Source organism: Mobula hypostoma, chromosome 29, assembly GCF_963921235.1.
Source record: "Mobula hypostoma chromosome 29, sMobHyp1.1, whole genome shotgun sequence".
Taxonomy (NCBI): Eukaryota; Metazoa; Chordata; class Chondrichthyes; order Myliobatiformes; family Myliobatidae; genus Mobula; species Mobula hypostoma.
Window position 1 is genome coordinate 19,608,585 of NC_086125.1, and position 22,371 is coordinate 19,630,955.

The 22,371-nt window shown below is 45.6% G+C and overlaps 1 protein-coding gene across 3 annotated transcripts in view; it reads left to right on the forward strand.

The window, feature by feature from the left end:
* LOC134339433 (microtubule-associated serine/threonine-protein kinase 1-like) overlaps positions 1–22,371 on the forward strand; it is a 347,798-nt gene that overhangs the window by 306,310 nt on the left and 19,117 nt on the right. For all 3 annotated transcript variants that reach the window (XM_063035933.1, XM_063035932.1, XM_063035931.1), the window contains 4 exons: positions 1,850–2,079; positions 7,488–7,610; positions 10,541–10,677; positions 18,136–18,326. In XM_063035933.1, coding sequence (XP_062892003.1) covers positions 1,850–2,079; positions 7,488–7,610; positions 10,541–10,677; positions 18,136–18,326 — 681 coding nt within the window. The remainder of the gene's footprint in view (positions 1–1,849; positions 2,080–7,487; positions 7,611–10,540; positions 10,678–18,135; positions 18,327–22,371) is intronic.

Here is a 22,371-nt window from a genome sequence, read left to right on the forward strand (position 1 = left end):
AATAAAAAATGGATTTAATGAGCTGTTATATTTTGTGGCTCCAAAACATGAAACTAATCAAAAGGAAACACAGAGCTGGGAATGAGTGTCTTAGTTTCACTTTTACTTTAAGCATGGCAAGCACATGTGACTTGGTGGTGTGATGATGTATCACATTCCCATACTTTTACATATAACTCATAATGAATTATTTAAACACAGAATGCTTTATCAAACAATAAATTTACTGTATTACTCAACTATTACTGAATTATTAAATACAAAGTATGAACTTGATCAAAATATTTTTGTGTTCTTAGGATAGGAAGTGGACAATTTTGGATATCATTCCTTTAAATACTTTATAAGAACTTAAGGTCTATTTAATTTTTCTCAAATTTAATTTCAATTTTGTTACCTTTCTTGAGAAACCATGACATGTTGATAAGGTCAGGGAACAGAATCAAAGCTGGTATTTCTTGTCCAGTGGTAAAAAAAAAATAAAATAATGGGCAGGTTGTCCCAGATGGGGTTGGGGGGTTCCTGGAGAGTTGGGGAAACAGTGGTACATAGATGATAGATGGAGGCAGATAACAATAAAGAGAATGAGAAGCAGATGAAGCCAGGTGAGAGAGGATGGAGACAGCTGCCGGAAGCAAACGCGTAAGCAGGGACACAACCTCCCAACTGCATTTTCTTTGTAGCTGTTGCAACTTATTTGGCATTCTGCTATATTTTGCCTTGCCCTTCAGTGCACTGTGCAATGATTTGATCTTTATGGCCAGTTTGCAAGGCGTGCATTTCGCTGTAACCCGAGGGTCAGCTTTATTTCTCACACATACATTGAAACACCAATACGGTGGAATATGTTGTTATGTGTCAATAACCAACACACTTGGAGGATTGTGCTGGGGGAGCCCGTCGCCACACTTCCAGCGCCAACATGGCATGCCCACAACTCACTAACCCTAATGGTCATCTTTGGAATGTGGGAGGAAACCAGAACACCCAGAGGAAACCCATGTCGTCATGGGGAGAACATTTTAGTACATGTGACAATAGTAAGCCAATAAAAATGTCAATTACCAATGCTAGACTCATAAAATGAGGTGGCAATGGGAACCTTTAGGGAGACGTGGATGGCGGATGGAACCAGACAGGTAAGAGGAGGGGTTGATATACTTGCACAGTGAACAATATGTGTGGTCAGTAGATGGAACCAAGAGGCTGGATAGGGCTGAAGATAGGTGATTGGAAGCTGAAGGGGAGGGGTTGGTGAAGAGGACAGAAATAGGAAGATTGAAAAATTTTGTTGTGTTCCCATGGTCTATTTCTTAATCTGTTGCTACATTGTTCCATGACTTTGACAGCGCTTGGCAGCTTTGGGTCTGTACTCACTGGAATTTAGAAGAATGCGTGGGGATCTCATTGAAACCTACCGAATGCTGAAAGGACTAGATAGGGTGGATGTAGAGAGGATGTTTCCTATGGTGGGGCTATCCAGAACTAGAGAGCAAAGCCTTAAAATTGAGGCCCCTTAGAACAGAGGTAAGGAGGAATTCTTCTGACTAGAGAGTGGTGAATCTGTGGAATGCTCTGCCACAGACTGCGATGGAGGCTAAGTCCGTGCGTGCATTTAAGGCGGAAGTTGATAGTTTCCTGATCGGTCAGGGAACCAAAAGATACGGCAAGAAGGCAGGTGTATGGGGTTGAGTGGGATTCGGGATCAGCCATGGTGGAATGGTGGTGGTAAGACTCGATGGGCTGAATGGCCTAATTCTGCTCCTATGTCTTATGGACTTTATAATAGCCATGGGTGTTGTATGCCCTCTCAGCCAACTGCATTGTGTCTCTTTCTTGTATTGTCCAGTGGATCAACATAGCGGGTCACCTCTCGCCAGTCCCATGTCTCCACGTTCGCTCTCATCCAATCCATCTTCCCGCGATTCCTCACCCAGCCGTGACTTCTCGCCGGCGGTCACCAGTTTGAGGTCCCCGATCACCATCCACCGGTCGGGGAAGAAGTACGGATTCACGCTCCGCGCCATCCGGGTCTACATGGGGGACACAGATGTCTACAGTGTTCATCACATGGTCTGGGTGAGTAGCAATCTGCCAGAGTAACCAACGTCAAGAAGGGCACCCAGAGTTTCCACTATTTACCATTCCAGTGTACTGCTCCCACAGAAGCCAAGTAACTGGAATGTTTCTGGCTGGAAAAAAAATGAAAGGAGATAAGAAAGCTATGCTGGAAGGCTGAGTTGTGTTAAGTACGAATGTTTATGAACACCAGATGGTACAAATTGTCTTTTGTTTCACTTCTGTGTTTGTTAAATTTCCAACAAAAAAGAGCAATACTGCTGGTACTGTAGATCTGAACTAGAACATGGAATGTAGAACAGTACAGCACAAGTACAGGCCCTTTGGCCCATCATGTCTGTACTGATCATGATGCCAAATTAAACTAAATCACCCATATCCTTCCTTTCCCTCCATATTTCTATCTTCATCACTGAGCACATCTACAAGGAGTGCTGCCACAAGAAAGCAGCGTCCAACATCACGGACCCCCATCATCCAGGCCATGTCCTGGTTTCACTGCCACCGCAGGAGGTACAGGAGCCTTGGGTCCCATACAACCAGGTTCAGTACCTACATGAGATAATAATAGGTTATTGCCCTACAACCTCCGGGCTCCTGATCCAGCTTGGATAACTTCATTCACCTGAAACCTAAACTAATTCCACAACCTGCAAACTCCCTTTCAAGGATTCTGCATTTCAAATCCTTAGTGTAATTAATTTTTGTAATTTTTCCATAATTTGTCTTCTTTTGCATATTAGTAACTCAAATAACCATGCGTTACAACAGTGGTATGCAGAAGAGCATCCCTAAATGCACAGCACATCGAACTGTGAAGTGGATGGGCTACAGCAGCAGAAGATCACATCGGGATCCACTCTGTGGCCACTTTATTAGGTACACTCTTGTACCAAATCAATCGGTCACTGAGTGTATGCCTCTCATAATTGTCTGTTCCTCAGTGGGGTCACCCCTCAGTTTCCAACGCTCCAGAGAAAGCAGTCCAAGTTTGTCCAACTCTTCTTATAGTTCACATACTCAAATCCAGCTTCCTTGTGAACTTCTTGTATATCTTTTTCAAAGCTTTCATATCCTTCCTTAGTTTTGAGACCAGAATTGTACATGGTACTCAAAGTCCAAATCAAAGTAAAATTTATTATCAAAGAAAACTCATTCCACCGAGATGCAACACAGAGCGTCATAGGAGGTCATTCCTGCCTATGGCCATCAAACTTTACAACTACTCCCTTGGAAGGTCAGACACCCTGAGCCAATAGGCTGGTCCTGGACTTATTTCCTGGCATAGCTTACATATTACTATTTAACTATTTATGGTTTTATTACTATTTAATTATTTATGGTGCAACTGTAACGAAAACCAATTTCCCCCGGGATCAGTAAAGTATGACTATGACTATGACTGTGACTAATATGTATGTTACCATATGCTACCTTGAGGTTCATTTTCTTGCAGGCATTCCAAATGTGGCTTAGCCATAGTTCTATATAGCTGCAATGTGACATCCTACTCTTACCCCGACCAATGACGCACACATATTATCTACGTTATTCATCACTATATCTACTTGTGCAGACACTTTCTGGAAGCTATGGACTTAGACCCACGTTTAATGCTCGTAAGGGTCCTGCCATTAACTTTATACTTTCCCCATGCATTTGATTTCCCAAAGTGAAAATCTTCACACTTCCCTGGGTTAAACTCCATATGCCTTTTCTCTGCCCATGACGGTAATTGATCCAGATCCTGCTGTATCCTTTGATAAGCCACTTCACTATCCACCACTCTTCATGCCATGTGAGGACTTCCTAACCTGCCCATCTATATTTTCATCCAAGTCATTTATATATAAATGAAAATTAAAAATGTGTCGAAAAATGCTTAGCACATCAAGCTGCAGAGGGAGGAGGGACATTATGCTTTCAGGATGATGCCCTGTTCTGACGGAAAGTCACCAGCCTGAAATATTAACTCAATGTCTTTCTCTCCGGCTGATCCACTAGGAATATTTAGTGGAACAAGGAGCCATTGGAGTGGGTACAAGTAAAGTTCAAGTTCAAAGTAAATTTATTATCAAAGTACATCCTGTATATATCACCATTTAATACGCTGAGATAAAATTTCAAGCAGGCATATGCAATAAATACAAAGAAACATAATAGAGTCAGTGAAAAAATGTGAAACAGAAAGATGGGCAAACAAGGTACAAAAGACAACAAGTTGTGCGTATACAAAAAAAACAAAATAAAAATAATAATAGATATACAAGTAATAAATAATATTGAAAGTAGGAGATGTAGAGTCCTTGAAAGTGAGTTGATAGGTTGTGAAATCAGTGTTATTCACTCTGGTTCAGGAGCCTGATGGTTGAAGAGTAATAACTATCCCTGATCCTTGTAGTGTGGGACCTAAGGCTCCTGTACTCCCAACTATGCCTGCCTTTTAGTCTATTTTCACTACTGATGTTTAGTCCCAATACACCTCCATCCCCCACCAGGAAGGCCTCAGAGTTTCTTTCTGGACACCAGACCCAACCAGTTCCCCTCCACCACCACTCCCCTTTGTCTGGCGGAATTCTCAGTAGTTTCCCCTTCGGCTCCTCCCACTTCCTTCAAACAAAAGGTGTAGCCACGGGCACGGGCATGGTTCTCAGCCACGCCTGCCTTTTTGTCAGCTAAGTGGAACGGTCTGTGTTCCAAGACTACACTGGTATCACTACCCAATTTTTTCCTACGCTACATCGACAACTGCATTGTTGCTGCTTCCAGAACCCTTGTGGAGCTCATAGACTTCATCAACTTTGCCTCCAACTTCCACCCTGCCCTCAAATTTACCTGATCCATTTCCGATACCTCCCTCCCCTTTCTCAATCTCTCTGTATCTATCTCTGGAGATAGCTTATCTACTGATGTTTATCATAAACCCACTGACTCTCACAGTTACTTGGACTATACCGCTTTCCACCCTGTCACTTGAAAAAAATACCCTCCCCTTCTCTCAATTCTTCTGTCTCCGCTGCATCTGCTCACAGGATGAGGCGGTTCATTCCAGAAACAATGAGATGCCCTCCTTCTTCAAAGAAAGGGCCTTCCCTTCCTCCACCAACCGCATCTCTTCCATTTTGCACACATCTGCCTTCACCCCATCCTCCCACTACCCTACCTGGGATAGGGTTCCTCTTGTCCTCACCTACCGCCCCACCAGCCTTTGTGTCCAGCACATAATTCTCCGTAACTTCCGCCACCTCTAAGGGGATCGCACCACCAACCACATCTTTCCCTCTTCCCCACTTTCTGCTTTCTGCAGGGATCGCACCTTACGCGACTCCCTTGTCCATTTGTCCCTCCCCACTGATCTCCCTCCTGGCACTTATCCTCGCAAGTGGAACAAGTGCTATATTTGCCTCTACACCCTCCTCCCTCACTACCATCCAGGGCCCCAAACAGTCCTTCCAGGTGAGGCGATAGTTCATCTGTGAGTCTGCTGGGGTCATATACTATGTTCAGTGCTCGCAGTGTGGCCTCTTGTACATATGTGAGATCCGACTTAGACTGGGAGATTTCTTCACTATCCACCTACACTCCACCCATCAGGATAAAGGGATCTTCCAGTGTCTACCCATTTTATTGCCACTTACCAGTCCCATTCTGATATGACAGTGATGGCCTCCTCTACCGTCACGATAAGGCCACATTCGGGTTGGAGCAGCAACACCTTATATTCTGTCTGGGTAGCCTCCAACCTGATGGCATGAACATCGATTTCTCAAGCTTCGCATAATGCCCCCACCTTCACCATTCCCCATTCCCATTTCCCTTTCATCTAATCTCCTTATCTATCCATCACCTTCCTCTGGTGCTCCTACCCCTTCTCTTTCTTCCATGGCCTCTGTCCTCTCCTATCAGATTCTTTAACTCTTTCACCAGTCAACTTCCCAGCTCTTTACTTCACCCCCTCCCCCCAGTCCCGGTTTCACCGATCACTCTGTGTTTCTTCCTCCCCTCCCCCCACCTAACTCTGCCTCCTCATCTTTTCCAGTCTGATGAAGGGTCTCGGTGCAAAACATCAACTGCACTTTTTTCCATAGACGCTGCCTGGCCTGCTGAGTTCCTCCTGCAGTTTATGTGCGTTGCTTGGATTTCCAGCATCTGCAGATGTTTCTCTTGTTTGCAGCACAGAGAAGAGAGTATGGCCTGGATGGTGGGGGTCCTTGATGATGGATGCTGCATTCCTGTGACAGCACTCCTTGTAGATGTGCTCAATGGTGGGGAGGGCTTTACCTGTGATCAACTGGGTAAAATTCATCCATATGACAACAGTTGCATTTCTTAAATAGTTTTTGCTTTTTTAAAAACTTGTCAATCTCTTGTAATGATATTTAATAACATTAACTTTCACTCGGAAAAGCTTTTCATTCTTTTGTGGTGTTTGAGTAAGTCAAAATGAAGTTGATTTTATTGTCATGCGGTATGCACAAGGACATGTATGCACAGGTGCAAAGGGGAACACACTTGCAGCAGCATCACGCAGCTTTAGGGGCACAACATTCCTAAGAAAAGTAAGTATTCCTGGTCTTATCCAGTAAGCTATTCTCACTGTTTTTCCCTGGGAATTTCATAACACCCAACCCTAGTTCTGCTTCCATCAGACCAACCAATGAATAACACTGAACTGATTCAACAACCAGTGGACACACTCTCAAGGACACTACAACACATGTCCTCAGAGTTATTTATTTGTTTATTTATTAGTTCTTTTGTAATTGTGCAGTTTATCTTCATTTGCACCTTGGTGGTTTGTCAGTCTTGGTTCATGTGTAGTTTTTCACTGGTTCTGTTCCACTGTGATTACAATGAATCTCAGGGTAGTAATGGCGACATATGCATACTTTGATAATAAATTTACTCTGAACTATGACCTTTGAACTTTGAAGTCCATGCCTTACCTGATATTTTGTGGGAACTATCTAATTTCCATCCCTAGTTCTGTCCCAGCTGGCCACCCAAAGAAAATCAGCATGGAAATGTATCAGAAGGCAGAAGCCATGAGCTTAAATACCACAAGACAGTGAAAACCGCTCAAAGCCCCTCGCACAGAAGAAAGGATTTTCAGGAATATAGAACTATTTTATTAGACCACAGAAAAAGCCATTTGGCACATTCACTCCGTTTTAACACTTTGGAGGGCTGATCCTATTAATCCCACGCCCTTCACTTTCCCGAGCAGAATAGCAACAACATGCAAGCCCAGTGGAGCGTGAAGTATTCAGCTTGTATAATCCATGCACATTTCCCTCCATAGATGCTGCCTGACCCGGTGAGTTCCTCCAGCATTCTGCGTGTGTTGCTCTGGATTTCCAGTCTCTCTAGTGCCTCCTTTTTATTAACTTTCCTTTTCCCTGCTGCAGCATGTGGAAGATGGAGGGCCTTCGCACGATGCGGGGCTGTGCGCTGGTGACCTTATCACCCATGTCAATGGGGAGCCTGTGCATGGACTAGTTCACACTGAAGTTGTGGAACTTATACTGAAGGTACGAGGTCTCTCATTACGGCCCCACCCTTGTCCAATCTTCTGGTCTTGTAAAACCTCCATACATGTTTTGGTGTCAGTTTTTGATTGGTAGATGTTTCTAGGGTATTTTTCCACTAAGTACATTAAAGTTGCTAAACAAATGTCAGCTGCTGTAAATAATTAAACACTGATTCCCAATTTCTTGTATTCTCAGTCTAACCCAATGTTAAGACAGGCCGTTGGATGCAACCTTGAGTTATTTTTTTTAAATGTGGAAACTCACTGGTAGGATTTGTTTTTCTATGACAGAGAAGATTTACTAGAACGTTACATGGGTTTCATCTCCTAAGTTACAGAGAAAGGTTGAACAAGTTGGGTCTTTATTCTTTGGGGCGTAGAAGGTTGAGTGGGGGTAATTGATAGAGGTATTTAAAATTATGAGGGGGATAGATGGAGTTGACATGGATAGGCTTTTTCCATTGAGAGTGGGGGAGATTCAAACAAGAAGACATGAGTTGAGAGTTAAAGGGCAAAAGTTTAGGGGTAACATGAGGGGGAACTTCTTTACTCAGAGAATGGTAGCTGTGTGGAACGAGCTTTCAGCAGAAGTGGCTGAGGCAGGTTCGATGTTGTCGTTCAAAATTAAATTGGATAGCTATATGGACAGGAAAGGAATGGAGGGTTATGGGCTGAGTGCAGGTCGGTGGGACTAGGTGAGAGTAAGAGTTCGGCAGGGACTAGAAGGGCCGAGATGGCCTGTTTCTGTGCTGTAATTGTTAAATGGTTATATGGTTATATGACTGATTATCTTCGAGGAGGAGCACAGGAACTCTGCAGCAGGAACTCTCCAGTCATCTTGCGTTCCCTGTCACTGGACCCTGACTCCAATCTGTCGAGGACCCCGTGGTGGCTGCCCCTGCGTCAGCCTTCCCACATTAATTAAAGACGCGCACTGGTGTTCTCCATTCATGGAATCCACCATAACCCCCCAGATTAAGTCTCATGGTGATCAGCAAGTGGCAAAGGGGGCAGGATTGTGAGGTCTGGAAGCCCCTCAGAGTATGTGCATCCCAGATCAGCCTCAACAGGCGACTACAGACCCATCAATAGACAACCCCTTAGGAGAACGTCATACTCGACTCAGGGGATCTCACTCCTACTTCTTTAGGAAAGTGATGGCGAACCACAGCCATAAATTGTGTCATAGTTGTGCTGTGAGTATTCTTACAGTGCTGATGGGTCGGGAGTTCTAAAATTTAGTCATCTTGTTCCAGAGGGGACAATGGATTAATCTCAAAGAAAGATTGATACTGAATTAAATTCAATTAAAGTATCAGCCTTTCAAGTTTATCGCTGTTAAATCTCCTCTTGATCTCATTTGTTCCATTAAACCTCTGCAGTGTGACGGAATGGAGATGACTGCTTCAATTACATCACAGTTCCTTTACCAATGTTGGGTCTAAACTTTGAAACTCTCCACTCAACAGCGCAGCAAAAGCACTTTCTCCGTAGGATTGCAGATATTCGAGGTGACGGCTCAGCACAGCCCTTTCTGGGAACAGACGTAAAAATGAATGACTTTAAGTTGCAAGTTCAGAATCATTGAGTGTGGGTCTTCAACGCCCTGTACCACTTCCCCGATGCTAGTAATGAGAAGAGGGCAGTTCCTCGAAGGTGAAGATCCTTAATGATGGATGCCACTTTTTTGAGGCACTGCTTTTTTTGAAGATGTCCTCTGATGGGAAGCTAGGCCCCATGATGGAGCTGGCTGGGTTTGCGATCTTCTGCAGCCTTTCTCAGTCCCATGCATTGGAGCCTCCACAGCAGTCCATGATGCAGGCAGTCAGATGCTCTCCGCACCAGTTGATTGGTTTTACATAGTATCCCATGAGAACAGTTGAAATCTGTGCGGGGGAGTTTTTAAAGCGGAAAAGCCACCGCACTGGGGCAGTTTCGCTCTCTCGACCTCGGAAGTCCGGATCCAGTGGTACGAGTAGCCGTCACAACTGGGGTCTTCCTTTGTTGCAGTGGATGACTGTGGCTTCTTCTGTGCAACGCACACAAAATGCTGGAGGAACTCAGCAGGCCAGGCAACCTCTAGGAAAAGTTCCTCCAGCATTTTGTGTGTGTTGCTCAGATTTCCAGCGTCGGCAGATTTTCTCTTGTGTACGACTTCTTCCGTATCTGGTGGGGAGGCTTGTGTCCATGATGGAGCCAGCTGAGTCTGCAGTCTTCCGCAGCCTTTAACAATCTTGTGCATTGGACACTACACACCAGGCAGTGATGCAACCAGTTACAATGCTCGCCAATGCACATCTGTCAAAATTTGCTGGAGACTTTGGTGACATACCAAATCCTCTCAAACCCCAAATGAAATATAGCTGCTGGCATGCCCTGTTTGTGGTTGCACTTTAACGATGGAGTTAATTTTTTCAGAACAAAGGGGACTGAGAAAAGATTTAACTACAGTGTTTAAACTTAAGAAAGAACTACACAGGATAAATAGAAAAGGGAATCCTCCCTGGCCAAAAGAGTCAGTAGCTAAGGAGCTCAGAGTTAAGTGAATTGGTAGGATGATTGGAGGGTAATCGATCCAGAGCAGAAATACTCTCCACATATCAGCTGTATCTGAACAAGTACTTGAGATGCTATGACATGCAGGGCCATGGATGGAGAGCTGGGATGTGGGATTGACCTGATGTCTGTTTTTGGCTGATATAGTGTTATACTTCACTGTGACTCTGTAGGCTAGCAATTGGTTTCAGTCATGGACCTAGACAAGCAGAGTCCTGTTTGAACAGCTACTTCTGGCCTCTGGCATTCAGTCACATGGCGCTCTGTGCTGAAGTGGGGACAGTGACATTTTGCCCTCTTGGTGCCACTGCCTGAGGTGAGATTTGGTCCAGTGAATTCACACCCTAATCGGCCCTTGCCTTGTGTTTTCCTCAGAGCGGAAACAAAGTGACAGTAACCACCACACCATTTGAGAACACTTCCATCAAGATTGGGCCAGCCAGGAGATCTAGCTACAAAGCCAAAATGGCAAGAAGGAATAAGAAGAGTTCAGGAAAGGAAGGGCAGGAAAGGTAAGAGGACAAACTAATGCTGTCTGTCACACATACAAACATTATGTACACGCTCCTGATGCTTGTGAGATTTATGAGCAGCTTTGCCTCGGAGACTTCCTTGTTGTATCTTTCATATTCATTATGGAGTGGGTCACCACTGACAATGCCAGTGTTTACTGACTATCTCTAATCCTGTAGCTTCTGTGGTCAGGTCATAGGCAGCATGTTGCTAGGTCTGGAGTTGGACTGGTTAGTGATAGTGGATTATCTATTAATGACACAGATGGGCTTTTTTACAACCGTCTAGTTGTTTTATTGTATACTGGGCGGCAGGGTGGGGCTACATCTGTACCAAAGGAGGTGTAAGGCGCTCCTTTCTTCCGCTAGCCTGCTGGTCACCCTTGGGCAAAGTGTAAGACTTTGCTTAATTCCCACCCCACCCCCCCCCCGCCCCGATCAGGGTCACGTGAAGCCTTGGGAGCCAATGGTGGTTGGTCGTATGAGCAGCTGGTTCATATCCCAAGTCTTGGTTATGATGCCAGGCAGACAATCTCTGAAGAGTATTGATAATGGCTGGGGTCACCTGTCTTTTAAAGGCACTGGTCACAAGAAGGCAATGGCAAGCCACTTCTGTAGAAAAATTTGCTAAGAACAATCCTGGTCGTGATCTCCTACGTCATACGTCCCGGCACAGAATGATGGTGATGATGATAATTAGTTTCATAATAACCATGGTCAGATACTAGCATTCTAATTGGAATTATTTATTTAATTTATTATCTTAATTCTCAAGATGCTGTGCTGGGATTCTAGGTCATATCGCTAAGTGATTGTTCCATTCCTCTAGGGAAAATAACCCCAGGAACTGAACTGCAGTGCCACCAGTTGGGTGTTGAGTGAAGGTCAGTGACTGTGGTAATGAGGTGCCATATCACAGTGGGAGTGATAGCAGCAAATGCTGGAAATACATAGCACCTGTGGGGAGGGAAGAGTGAATGTTCCGATGAGAGGTCACCGACGTGAAACATTAATTCACTCTTTCTGCAGATGCTGCCTGACCTCATTGCTCATGAACGGGTTCTCCTTCCACAATATCCATGCCGATTTTTTTGCCCTTCTCCACGAATCCCACTTCCCTGCAGTTGAACCGTTTCCTTCTATGATTTGCCTATTCCCAGTCCAAATTTAATTTTCATTCAGCCATACACATGTATGCAGCGAGATGAATCATTGTTCCTCCAGGGCCAAGATGCGAAACACAGTACGTACTGACAAACACAGTACATAGAGTTACGGTAGCACATACAGTCACAAAATAATCTTCGCACAAGCCCCGGAGTGGCATGGCCTGAAGATTGATGTGCATGGGATGTTATTCTGGAGCCATGTTTCTGCAAGAGCAAGCACGCAGCAGCTTCTCATCTCATGTTGGGTCAGCTGCCGATGATAGCAAATCAGCTTGTCTTCCTGGAAGTGAACTCTGGAAAGCAGTACCGATGGGAGAGTCAGCCTGCAGGGAAGTGTCCCCAGCCCAGCACAGATTCCAGCATGCCCGCCACATCTCTGTTCTCTCCTCTATCACCTTCGGCGTCTGCTCCCCTGGGTGGCTGCAACAGGCGATGCCGCGGCACGAGGGCCTGTTCCGCGCAGTAACCCGATTAAACTCCTGTCTAAATATCTTTTGCATCTGACTCCAGCACCACCTCTGACAGCAGTTTCCAGGCATCAACTACTCTGTATACAAATAACTTCCCCACCAAATCCCCTTTAAAGCTCCTTTCTGTAACTTTAACTCTGTCACGTTTGATATCGTTGAGCATCTGCAGCATTTATTATGGACTTGTCCAGATTTCCTGCAGTGGTAGTGTTTTGCTTTTGGGTCACAATAATGGTGATATTATTTCCAAGTAGGGGTGGTGTGAATCCATGTCAAATCATATGACTGAAATGCAAGAGGTCCTCAAGTTTGCTGCAGTGTGATAGATACAAAGTTTCACCCTTTCAGATCCACTGGTGACTGCTCCAATCTCTGCCATCGAGGACTGTTAAAAGGGCTATGGTTTTCCATTCCAATAGTGACATGGTAACTCTGCATCTTATAGTAATGTTGGATCTGGAGATGTTATTGACCAAAAGGTTCTTTAGAAGTCAAGAGTGAGGCATAAATCTTATGGTTACACCCACTCACCTGGTTCACCAATCACCTTCCAGTTTGTACTCCTTCCTCTCCACCCACCCTCTTGTCGTGGCTTCTCCCCTCTTCCTTTCCAGTCCTTCTGAGCAGCCTTAGCCTGAAACATTGATATCTCTCCACAGATGCTGACTGACCTGCTGAGTTCCTCCAGAATTTTGTGGAGCATCTGCAGAATCTCGTGTTTACAAAAATACAGAATCAGCTGAATTTCTTTATTTTTCTTGTAAATAACTGTAATAAAATGAATTTCAAGGTAGTACACAGTATAGCAGCAAGAGTAACGATCCCTGCATTGCAAACTCCATACGTCAATGCTCAGTGCTTGGTGAATGATGTCTTAACTTGATGCTGAGTATCTGTGTTATGTAAGAGACACTGGAGATCTCTGTTCTTAACCCACTTGCTCTATTTGAGTGAAATCTTGGGGACTATGTGTCACCTACCCTCACCATCCCATAATTTTTCTTTGTTGTTGTCACCACGCCGTCTGTTCCGTTCTGTAATCAGAAGCAGGGGTACCTCAATGTTCGAAGTTCAAAATGAATTTATTATCAAAGTACATAACGGCTGATGTGACATGATGTGTCCAGTGTGGTAGTGTAGTGGGTAGTGCTTGTCGCTCTCACTTACAGCTTCCACCGCTGCTAGCAGTCTTGAGTAACGGAGAGCAGAATGTGTAAGTCTCTCCCTGCCAGTACAGAGCCTCTCCAAAAGCAAGCCTCGTGTAGTGCCTCCTCACTGGCGACACATGGAAACTGGACTCCTTTGGGACTCAGGCTGAACTAAGAGGACAGGGAGGTGGTCCGGCCCCCGCATACGTAGCATGCAGGCCCACCGGTGTGTGGATACGCCCCAGTGCTCGTGAACCAGATCCCCAGCTATGGGTAAATAGCCCCACTGCCTTGTGGGCTGCCCCTCGGGAGAGACCAAGGCTACGGGAGTAAACCCAGACAGCAAATCTGGAGTGGAGGCCCTCAGGCGGCTGGACGTCATTGAACGTCCTTCCAGCAGCTCCTGCAGCCAAGCTGGTACCAAATGTATTGCTTCATAAGCTTTCCTTTGGACCACACTGGTGAGGCCGAGAGTGGAATCTTGACGAGTGGGCATTTTCCGCCCAGGCTTGTGATGATGACCATCATCACCCACTGCCCTTCAAGACAGACGGATGGCAACCAACTACATATGTGTTACCATACACTACCGTACAGGAATTTACAAGAAAAATAAAGAAATACAAATGTGAAAAAAATCATGAACAAAGGCCAACAAAAAAACAGTGTGCAAAAGAAGACAAACTGTGCAAATAAGAAGTAATACTAAGTCCTGACGAAGGGTCTCGGCCCGAAATGTCGACTGTACCTCTCTCTAGAGATGCTGCCTGGCCTGCTGCGTTCACCAGCAACTTTGATGTGTGTTGCTTGAAATTCCAGCATCTGCAGATTGCCTCGTGTTTGTGTTTTTAATAATACTAAGAATATGAGTTGGAAAGAGTCCTTGAAATGGAGTTGGTCGGTTGTAGAATTGGTTCAGAGGAGTGGTGATTGTTACCTACAATGGTGTGGGATCTAAGGCTTCTGGTAGTACTGAGAATAGGGCATGGCCTGGGTGGTGGGGGTCTTCGAGAGTGGCTGCTGCTTTCTCCCAGCAGCACTACATGTGCCCAGTGATGGGGAGGTCTTTTCCTGTGATAGACTGGGCCGTGTCCTCCACTTTTTGGGGGCACCTCCATTGGTGCTTCCATACTAGGCCATGATACCATCAGTCAGGATGCTCTCCGGTGGGCATCTATAGAAGTTTGTCAAAGTTTTAGATGACATATTGAATCGATGCAAACTTCTGAGAATGTAGAGGTGCTGCCATTGAAATGGCACAAGTGCTGGTCAGAATCAGGTTTACTATCACCGGCATGTGATGTGAAATTTGTTAACTAAGCAGCAGCAGTTCAATGCGATACATAATCTAGCAGAGAGAAAAAAAATAATAAAATAAAACCTAATAATAAATAAACAAGTAACTCAATTATGTATATAGAATAGATTATTAAAAAATGTACAAAAACAGAAATACTGTATATTAAAAAGGTGAGGTCGTGTCTAAAGCTTCAATGTCCATTTAGGAATCGGATGGCAGAGGGGAAGAAGCTGTTCCTGAATCGCTGAGTGTGTTCCTTCAGGCTTCTGTACCTCCTACCTGATGGTAACAGTGAGAAAAGGGCATGTCCTGAGTGCTGGAGGTCCTTAATAATGGATGCTGCCTTTCTGAGACACCGCTCCCTGAAGATGTCCTGGGTACTTTGTAGGCTAGTACTCAATATGGAGCTGACTAGATTTACAACCTTCTGCAGCTTCTTTCAGTCCTGTGCAGTAGTCCCTCCATAGCATACAGTGATGTAGTCTGTCAGAATGCTCTCCATGGTACAACTATAGAAGTTTTTAAGTGTATTTGTTGGCATGCCAAATCTCTTCAAACTCCTAATAAAGTATAGCTGCTGTTTTGCCTTCTTTATAACTGCCTCGATATGTTGGGACCAGGTTAGATCCTCAGAGATCTTGACACCCAGGAACTTGAAGCTGCTCACTCTCTCCACTTCTGATCCCTCTATGAGGATTGGTATGTGTTCCTTTGTCTTACCCTTCCTGAAGTCCACAATCAGCTCTTTCATCTTACTGACGTTGAGTGCCAGGTTGTTGCTGTGGCACCACTCCACTAGTTGGCATATCTCACTCCTGTACGCCCTCTCGTCACCACCTGAGATTCTACCAACAATGGTTGCATTGTTAGCAAATTTACAGATGGTATTTGAGCTATGCCTAGCCACACAGTCATGTGTATACAGAGAGTAGCGCAGTGGGCGAAGCACACACCCCTGAGGTGCGCCAATGTTGATCGTCAGTGAGGAGGAGATGTTATCACCAATCCGCACAGACCGTGGTCTTCCGATTAGGATTTCGAGGATCCGATTGCAGGAGGAGGTACAGAGGCCCAGATTCTGCAACTTCTCAGTAAGGATTGTGGGAATAATGGTATTAAATGCTGAGCTATAGTCGATGAACAACATCCTGACGTAGGTGTTTGTGTTGCCCAAGTGGTCTAAAGCAGTGTGGAGAGCCATTGAGATTGCATCTGCCATTGACCTATTGTGGTGATAGGCAAATTACAATGGATCCAGGTCCTTGCTGAGGCAGGAGTTCAGTCTAGTCATGACCAACCTCTCAAAGCATTTCATCACTGTTGATGTGAGATAGTCATTAAGGCAGCTCACATTATATTTCTTAGGCACTGGTATAATTGTTGCCTTTTTGAAGCAAGTGGGAACTTCTGCCCGTAGCAGTGAGAGGTTGAAAATGTTCTTGAATACTCCTGCTAGTTGGTTGTTACAGGTTTTCAGAGCCTTACCAGGTACTCCATCAGGACTTTCCGACTTGCCAGGGTTCACTCTCTTTAAAGACAGCCTAACATCGGCCTCTGGGACAGAGATCACAGAGTCATCAGGTGCAGCAGGGATCTTCACAGTTGTAGCTGTGTTCTCCATTTCAGAGCATGCATAGAAGGAGTTGAGTTCATCTAGTAGTGAAGCATTGCTGTCATTCATACTATTGGGTTTCGCTTTGTAGGAAGTAATGTCGTGCAGTCCCTGCCAGAGTTGTCGTGCATCTAATACTGCCTCCAACCTCGTTCGAAATTGTCCCTTCGCCCTTGAAATAGCCTTCTGTAAATCATACCTGGTTTTCTGGTACAGGCCTGGGTCACCAGACTTGAATGCCACAGATCCAGCCTTCAGCAGACGACGTACCTCCTGGTTCATCCACGGCTTTTGGTTTGGGAATGTACAGCAAGTCTTTGTGGGCACACACTCATCCACACAGGTTTTAATGAAGTCAGTAATAACTGCAGCATACTCATCCAGGTTCGAAGATGAATCCCTGAATACAGCCCAGTCCACTGATTCAAAGCAGTCCTGTAGGCGTTCCTGTGCTTCCCTTGTCCATACTTTTTTGGTCCTCGCTACTGGTCCTGCAGTCTTCAGTCTCTGCCTATACTCAGGGAGTAGAAGTACAGCCAGGTGATCAGACTTCCCAAAGTGAGGGCGTGGAATAGCACGGCAGGCATTCTTGACGGTGGTGTAACAGTGGTCCAGTGTGTTGTTTCCTCTGGTATTGCAAGTGATCTGTTGATGGTAATTGCTTAGTGATTTTTTCAGACTGGCCTGGTTAAAATCTCCCAAAACGATGGTGAAGGCGTTAGGGTGAGCTGTTTCATGCATGTTGATCCCATTGCTCAGATCATCTAAAGCCTGCTTGACATTGCCTGAGGTGGAATGTTGAACTGCTTCCAGAATAACCACGGAGAACTCCCCTGGTAAGTTAAAAGGATGACACTTTACTGCTAGATATTCCAGGTCTGGTGAGCAGAATTGGGACAGCACTGATATATTCGTGCACCAAGAAGAGTTGATCATGAGGCATACTCCTCCACCTCTGCTTTCGAGAGACTCTATAGATCTATCCTGATGGTGTATAGTAAACCCAGTGATCCGGATCGCTGCATCCAGTATGGAGGGGGTTAACCAGGATTCCGTGAAACTAAGGGCACACGCGGACCTAACGTCCCTCTGATTCAGCACCCTAGCTCTGAGATCATCGATTTTATTCACCAGCGACTGCACGTTCGCCAGCAAGATAGTCGATATAGGGAGTATAAAACCCCGTTTCCTTAAACACACTTGTAATCCTGATCTTCGCCCACGGTTTCTGCAGGGTGTCCTTCATGGGTCCTTCTGACCACAGACTGTGTTGTTTCCGTCGGTTTTAAGCAGCGATAGTTCCTAGGGGTCCCAGGACTGATCCCCTGATAAGATAACACCATATCATGTTAAGGAATTTAAAGTTACTGGCCCTCTCCACCTCCAGTCCCCTAACGAGGACTGTCTCCTGGAGCCTTCTCCTCCAATAGCCAATATTAACCTCTTTGGTTTTGCTGACGTTGAGTGAGAGGATATTGTTGTGGGACCATTGAGCCAGATTTTCAATCTCCCTCCTGTATGCCGATGTGTCACCACCATTGATACAGCCAACAGCTGTAGTGCCAACACCAAAGTTAAATATGGCGTCGGAGCTGTACGCTGCCTCACAGTCAGAAGTGTAAAGCGAGTAGAGCAAGTTCTGTTCTGTAATCGGGGGGGTGGAGGTACCTGTAGACTGATGGTGTTCTCGTGATGTTGTGATGATCCAGGCTGTCTCTCTGTTCCATTCTCTCCCCCCCACCCCCCCAACCCCTTGCAGTGGGAAGAAACGCAGTTCCTTGTTCCGGAAAATAACAAAGCAGTCCAACCTCCTGCACACCAGCCGCAGCCTCTCGTCCTTGAACCGCTCGCTCTCGTCCAGCGACAGTCTGCCTGGCTCTCCCACCCACAGTCTGTCCGCCCGTTCTCCTACGCAGAGCTACCGGCCGACGCCTGACTCTGGTTATTTAGGTACTGCTGTTCCAAGGGACCATTTCTTACTGGGTGATTACAAGTGGGGAGTCTCGGTGTCAAAATCTCCTTTTAACATGAAGTCAGACCTAAGCAGCAATATACTTCTGTTTGGGACTTTTCAAAACACATTCGGAGCCCCAGTAGCTCAACAGGGAGAGAATTAGACTAAAGACCTAAAGGTCCCTGGTTCAGTCCCCAGTTTCAGCTCTATTTATTGATTCTTTGTTAGCATAATGGACGGTTTGGGCCTTTCACTTGGGAGACCGGCGTTCAATTCCCTGACGGGGAGGCACTGAAGGGATGGATCGATTGCGTAGTGGTTACTAATGTTATTACAAAGCTAGCGATCCAGGATGAATTCCGCTGCTGTCAATAGGGAGTCTGGATGTTTCCCCAATGTCTAGATTTCCTTCAGTGCTGCAGCTTCTTTCCATATTCCAAAGGCTTACGGATTAGTACGTTCATTGGTCACATGGGTGTAAATGGGCAGTGTGGGCTCATTGGGCCAGAAGGCCCTGTTACTAAATCAATAAAAAATAACCAATAAAAGGCCATTCAGCCCAGTAAAGTGCTAGTTCCGTAAAGAACAAAACTGTTTGTTCTATTTCCCTGCAGTCCTGCAGGAGACATTTTTCCCTCAGCACCAATTGATTCCTCTCTTGAAAGCTCCTTTCTCACATCCCATTGTGAGAAAGGGAGAGCTTCGTGTGACTCCTTGGAGAGAAGGACAGCCATTGTCTTGTGGCGTAGTTTGCGGGTGGTTCTGTGCAGAGTTCAGCTGAAGCAGTCAGCAGTCAGACGGAGCACCACGGAACATACGTCAGGATACAGGCCCTTCGAACATAGAACAGTATAGCATGGCAACAGGCTTTTCGGCCCACCGTATCTGTGCTGGCCATGCTGCTAATCTAACAAATCCCATCTACCTGCACATGATTTCCCCCCCCCCCCCACTCCCTGCCTGTTTCGACCAAGTGGTCTATGTTTGTGATCCATAGAGTCATAATGTAATAAAGCATGGAACCAGGTCCTTTGACCCAACAGATCCATACCGACCACAGCATCCTCCCTGCTAGTCCCAGTTGCCTGCGTTCGGCCCATAACCCTCCAAGCTCCCCCTCTATGCACCTATCCAAATGCGTCATGAATGTTGCGGTTGTACCCACCTTAACCTCTTCCTCTGGCACCTCATTCCAGATATTCACGACTTTTTGTATAATTTATTTTATTTGTTTATTTACTTATTTATTGAGATTCATCACTGAACAGTTCCCTCCGTCCCTTCGAGCCACGCCGCCAAGCAATCCCTCAATTTAATGCTGGCCCAATCACAGATCAATTTACATGGAACAATTAGCCTACCAACAGATACATCTTTAGGCCTGTGGGAGGAAACTGGAGCACCTGGAGAAACCCACGTGGTCACGGGGAGAATATTCAAACTCCTTACAGGCAGTACTGGGAATTGAACCCGGGTCACTGTAAACCATTGTGCTAACCACTACGCTACCGAGCTGCTTCGAGATACCTCCCATGTCTCTGCTATATCTCTCCCCGCTTAACTTGTGTGACTCCCCAACCATGGGGAAAAGATTCAGACCATCCACCTTATCCATCCCCTCGTGACTCCCCCTCCCCTCCCCCTCCCTCACCCTCACCATCACCCTCTCCCTCACCCTCTCCCTTACCATCTCCCTCACCCTCACACTCTCCCTCTCCCTCTCCCTCTCCCTCTCCCTCTCCCTCACCCTCACCCTCACCCTCACCCTCACCCTCTCCCTCTCCCTCACCTTCACCCTCTCCTTCACCCTCTCCTTCCTATATATATATAAAATTTTAGAAAACCCAGCACATTTATTTTTCAACAAAGTCCCCTCCTACATTTAGTCCAGCAGTCATGGAGCATACAGATCCCCTCTTTGTAGAAGTCGGCGTCTTGGACCTCCAGAAAGTGGTCCACAGCAGGTTCATTGATAAGTCCGTTCATTGATAAGTTCATGGCCTAAGGTAGAAGGAGATGAGTTATACAGCTCTCGTTACATGCACATGCAGTTCAACTCTTTGAGTGATTATGCAGAAAAATTTGAAGTTAATAACTCATCTCTTTCTACCTCGGGCCACGAACTTATCAATCACCCCTCTCGTGTGTGTGTGTAGGCCAGATCAGGTGAAGATGGCAGATTTCCTCCCCAGAATAATAGTAGGGAACCCAGTGGGTTTTTACAGTGGTAAAAGAATCAGAATCAGATTCATTATCACCGACATATGTTGTGAAACTTGTTGTTTTGTATTGGCAGTACAGTGCAAGGCACATTAAAAAAATACTATAAGTTACAAAAAAAAACGAATAAATAGTGCAAAAGAGAAATAATGATCATAGAAGCAGAATAAGGCCATTTGGCCCATCAAGCCTACTCTGTCATTCCATCTTGTCTGATTTATTTTTTCTCTCAACTCCATTCTCCTGCCTTCTCCCTAGACCCTTTGACGCCCTCACAAATCAAGAACTGCTTGAAGGATTGGATAAGTACGTGGATGGTTGAGGGGTACGGAGGGTTAAGGGCCAGATATAGGACAATGGGACTAAGCAGAATAACAGTTCAGCACAGACTAGGTGAGCCAAAGAGCCTGAAGAGCTCTACGACCCTAACCTATCAACTTCAAATATAGCCGCTTTAAATATACCCAGTGACTTCTCCTCCACTGCTATCTGTGGTAATGAATTCCACAGGTTCACCACCCTCTGGTGAAAGAATTTTCTCTTTATTTGTGTTCTAAGTGGACACCCTTCTATCTGAGGCTGTCCCCTCTGGCCCTTGGCTCTCCCACTATTGAGAACATCCTCTCCACGTTCACTCAGATTCAGTGTGATCTTCATCCTTTTAAGCTCCAGTGAGTACAGGCCCAGAGCCATCAAATGCTCCACATGTGTTAACCCTCTCGTTCCTGGATTCACTCTCATAAACCTCCTCTGGACCCTGTCCAAAGCCAGCCCATCTTCTCTTAGATACTGTATGTGAGGTACTGTTCATGAGTTCATGGGCAGTTCAGAAAATTGATGGTGGGGAAGAAGAAGCTAGACTGAGGCTAGCTGTTCACTGCTATATGAATTTATAGTCTTTAGCCACCCCGGTGGAACTTAAACTCACATCTCTGGATCAATGATCAGGAACTCTGTCGCTAGTGTACTGATTGAACTGTCCCATTTTGTGACATAGAGGGAAACCATTTAGCCATCAAAACCATATCAGTCAATAACAGCCATCAGCAAAATCCCACTTCTGCAACTCTCTCAGTTAAGTAGAGTACTACAGTACAGAAACAAGCCCTTCAGCCCATCTATTCGATGTTGACCTGATCCGCCTCGTCCCATCCAGCCCCACCGGCACCATGTCCCTCCCAGATTCTCAGGTTACAGGTCACTCCCTCACCCTGCTCTTAAGTGAAAAGATTAAAGATTAGCTTTACTTGTCACATGTATATTGAAACATACAACCAAAGCACGTCAAAGTTGTGCTGGGGGCAGCCCCAAGGGTTGCCATGAATCTGGCACCAACATAGCATACCCACTGCTTACTGACCCATTACCAATCCAGCCCACTACTTACTGACCCATTACCAATCCGGCCCACTGCTTACTGACCCATTACTAATCCGGCCCAATACCTACTGACCCATCACTAATCCAGCCCACTACTTACTGACCCATTACTAATCCAGCCCAATGCCTACTGACCCATTACTAATCCGGCCCACTGCTTACTGACCCATTACTAATCCGGCCCACTGTTTACTGACCCATCACTAATCCAGCCCAATACCTACTGACCCATTACTAATCCGGCTCACTGCTTACTGACCCATAACTAATCCGGCCCACTGTTTACTGACCCATCACTAATCCAGCCCACTGTTTACTGACCCATTACTAATCCAGCCCACTGCTTACTGACCCATTACTAATCCAGCCCACTACTTACTGACCCATTACCAATCTGGCCCACTGCTTACTGACCCATTACTAATCCAGCCCAATACCTAC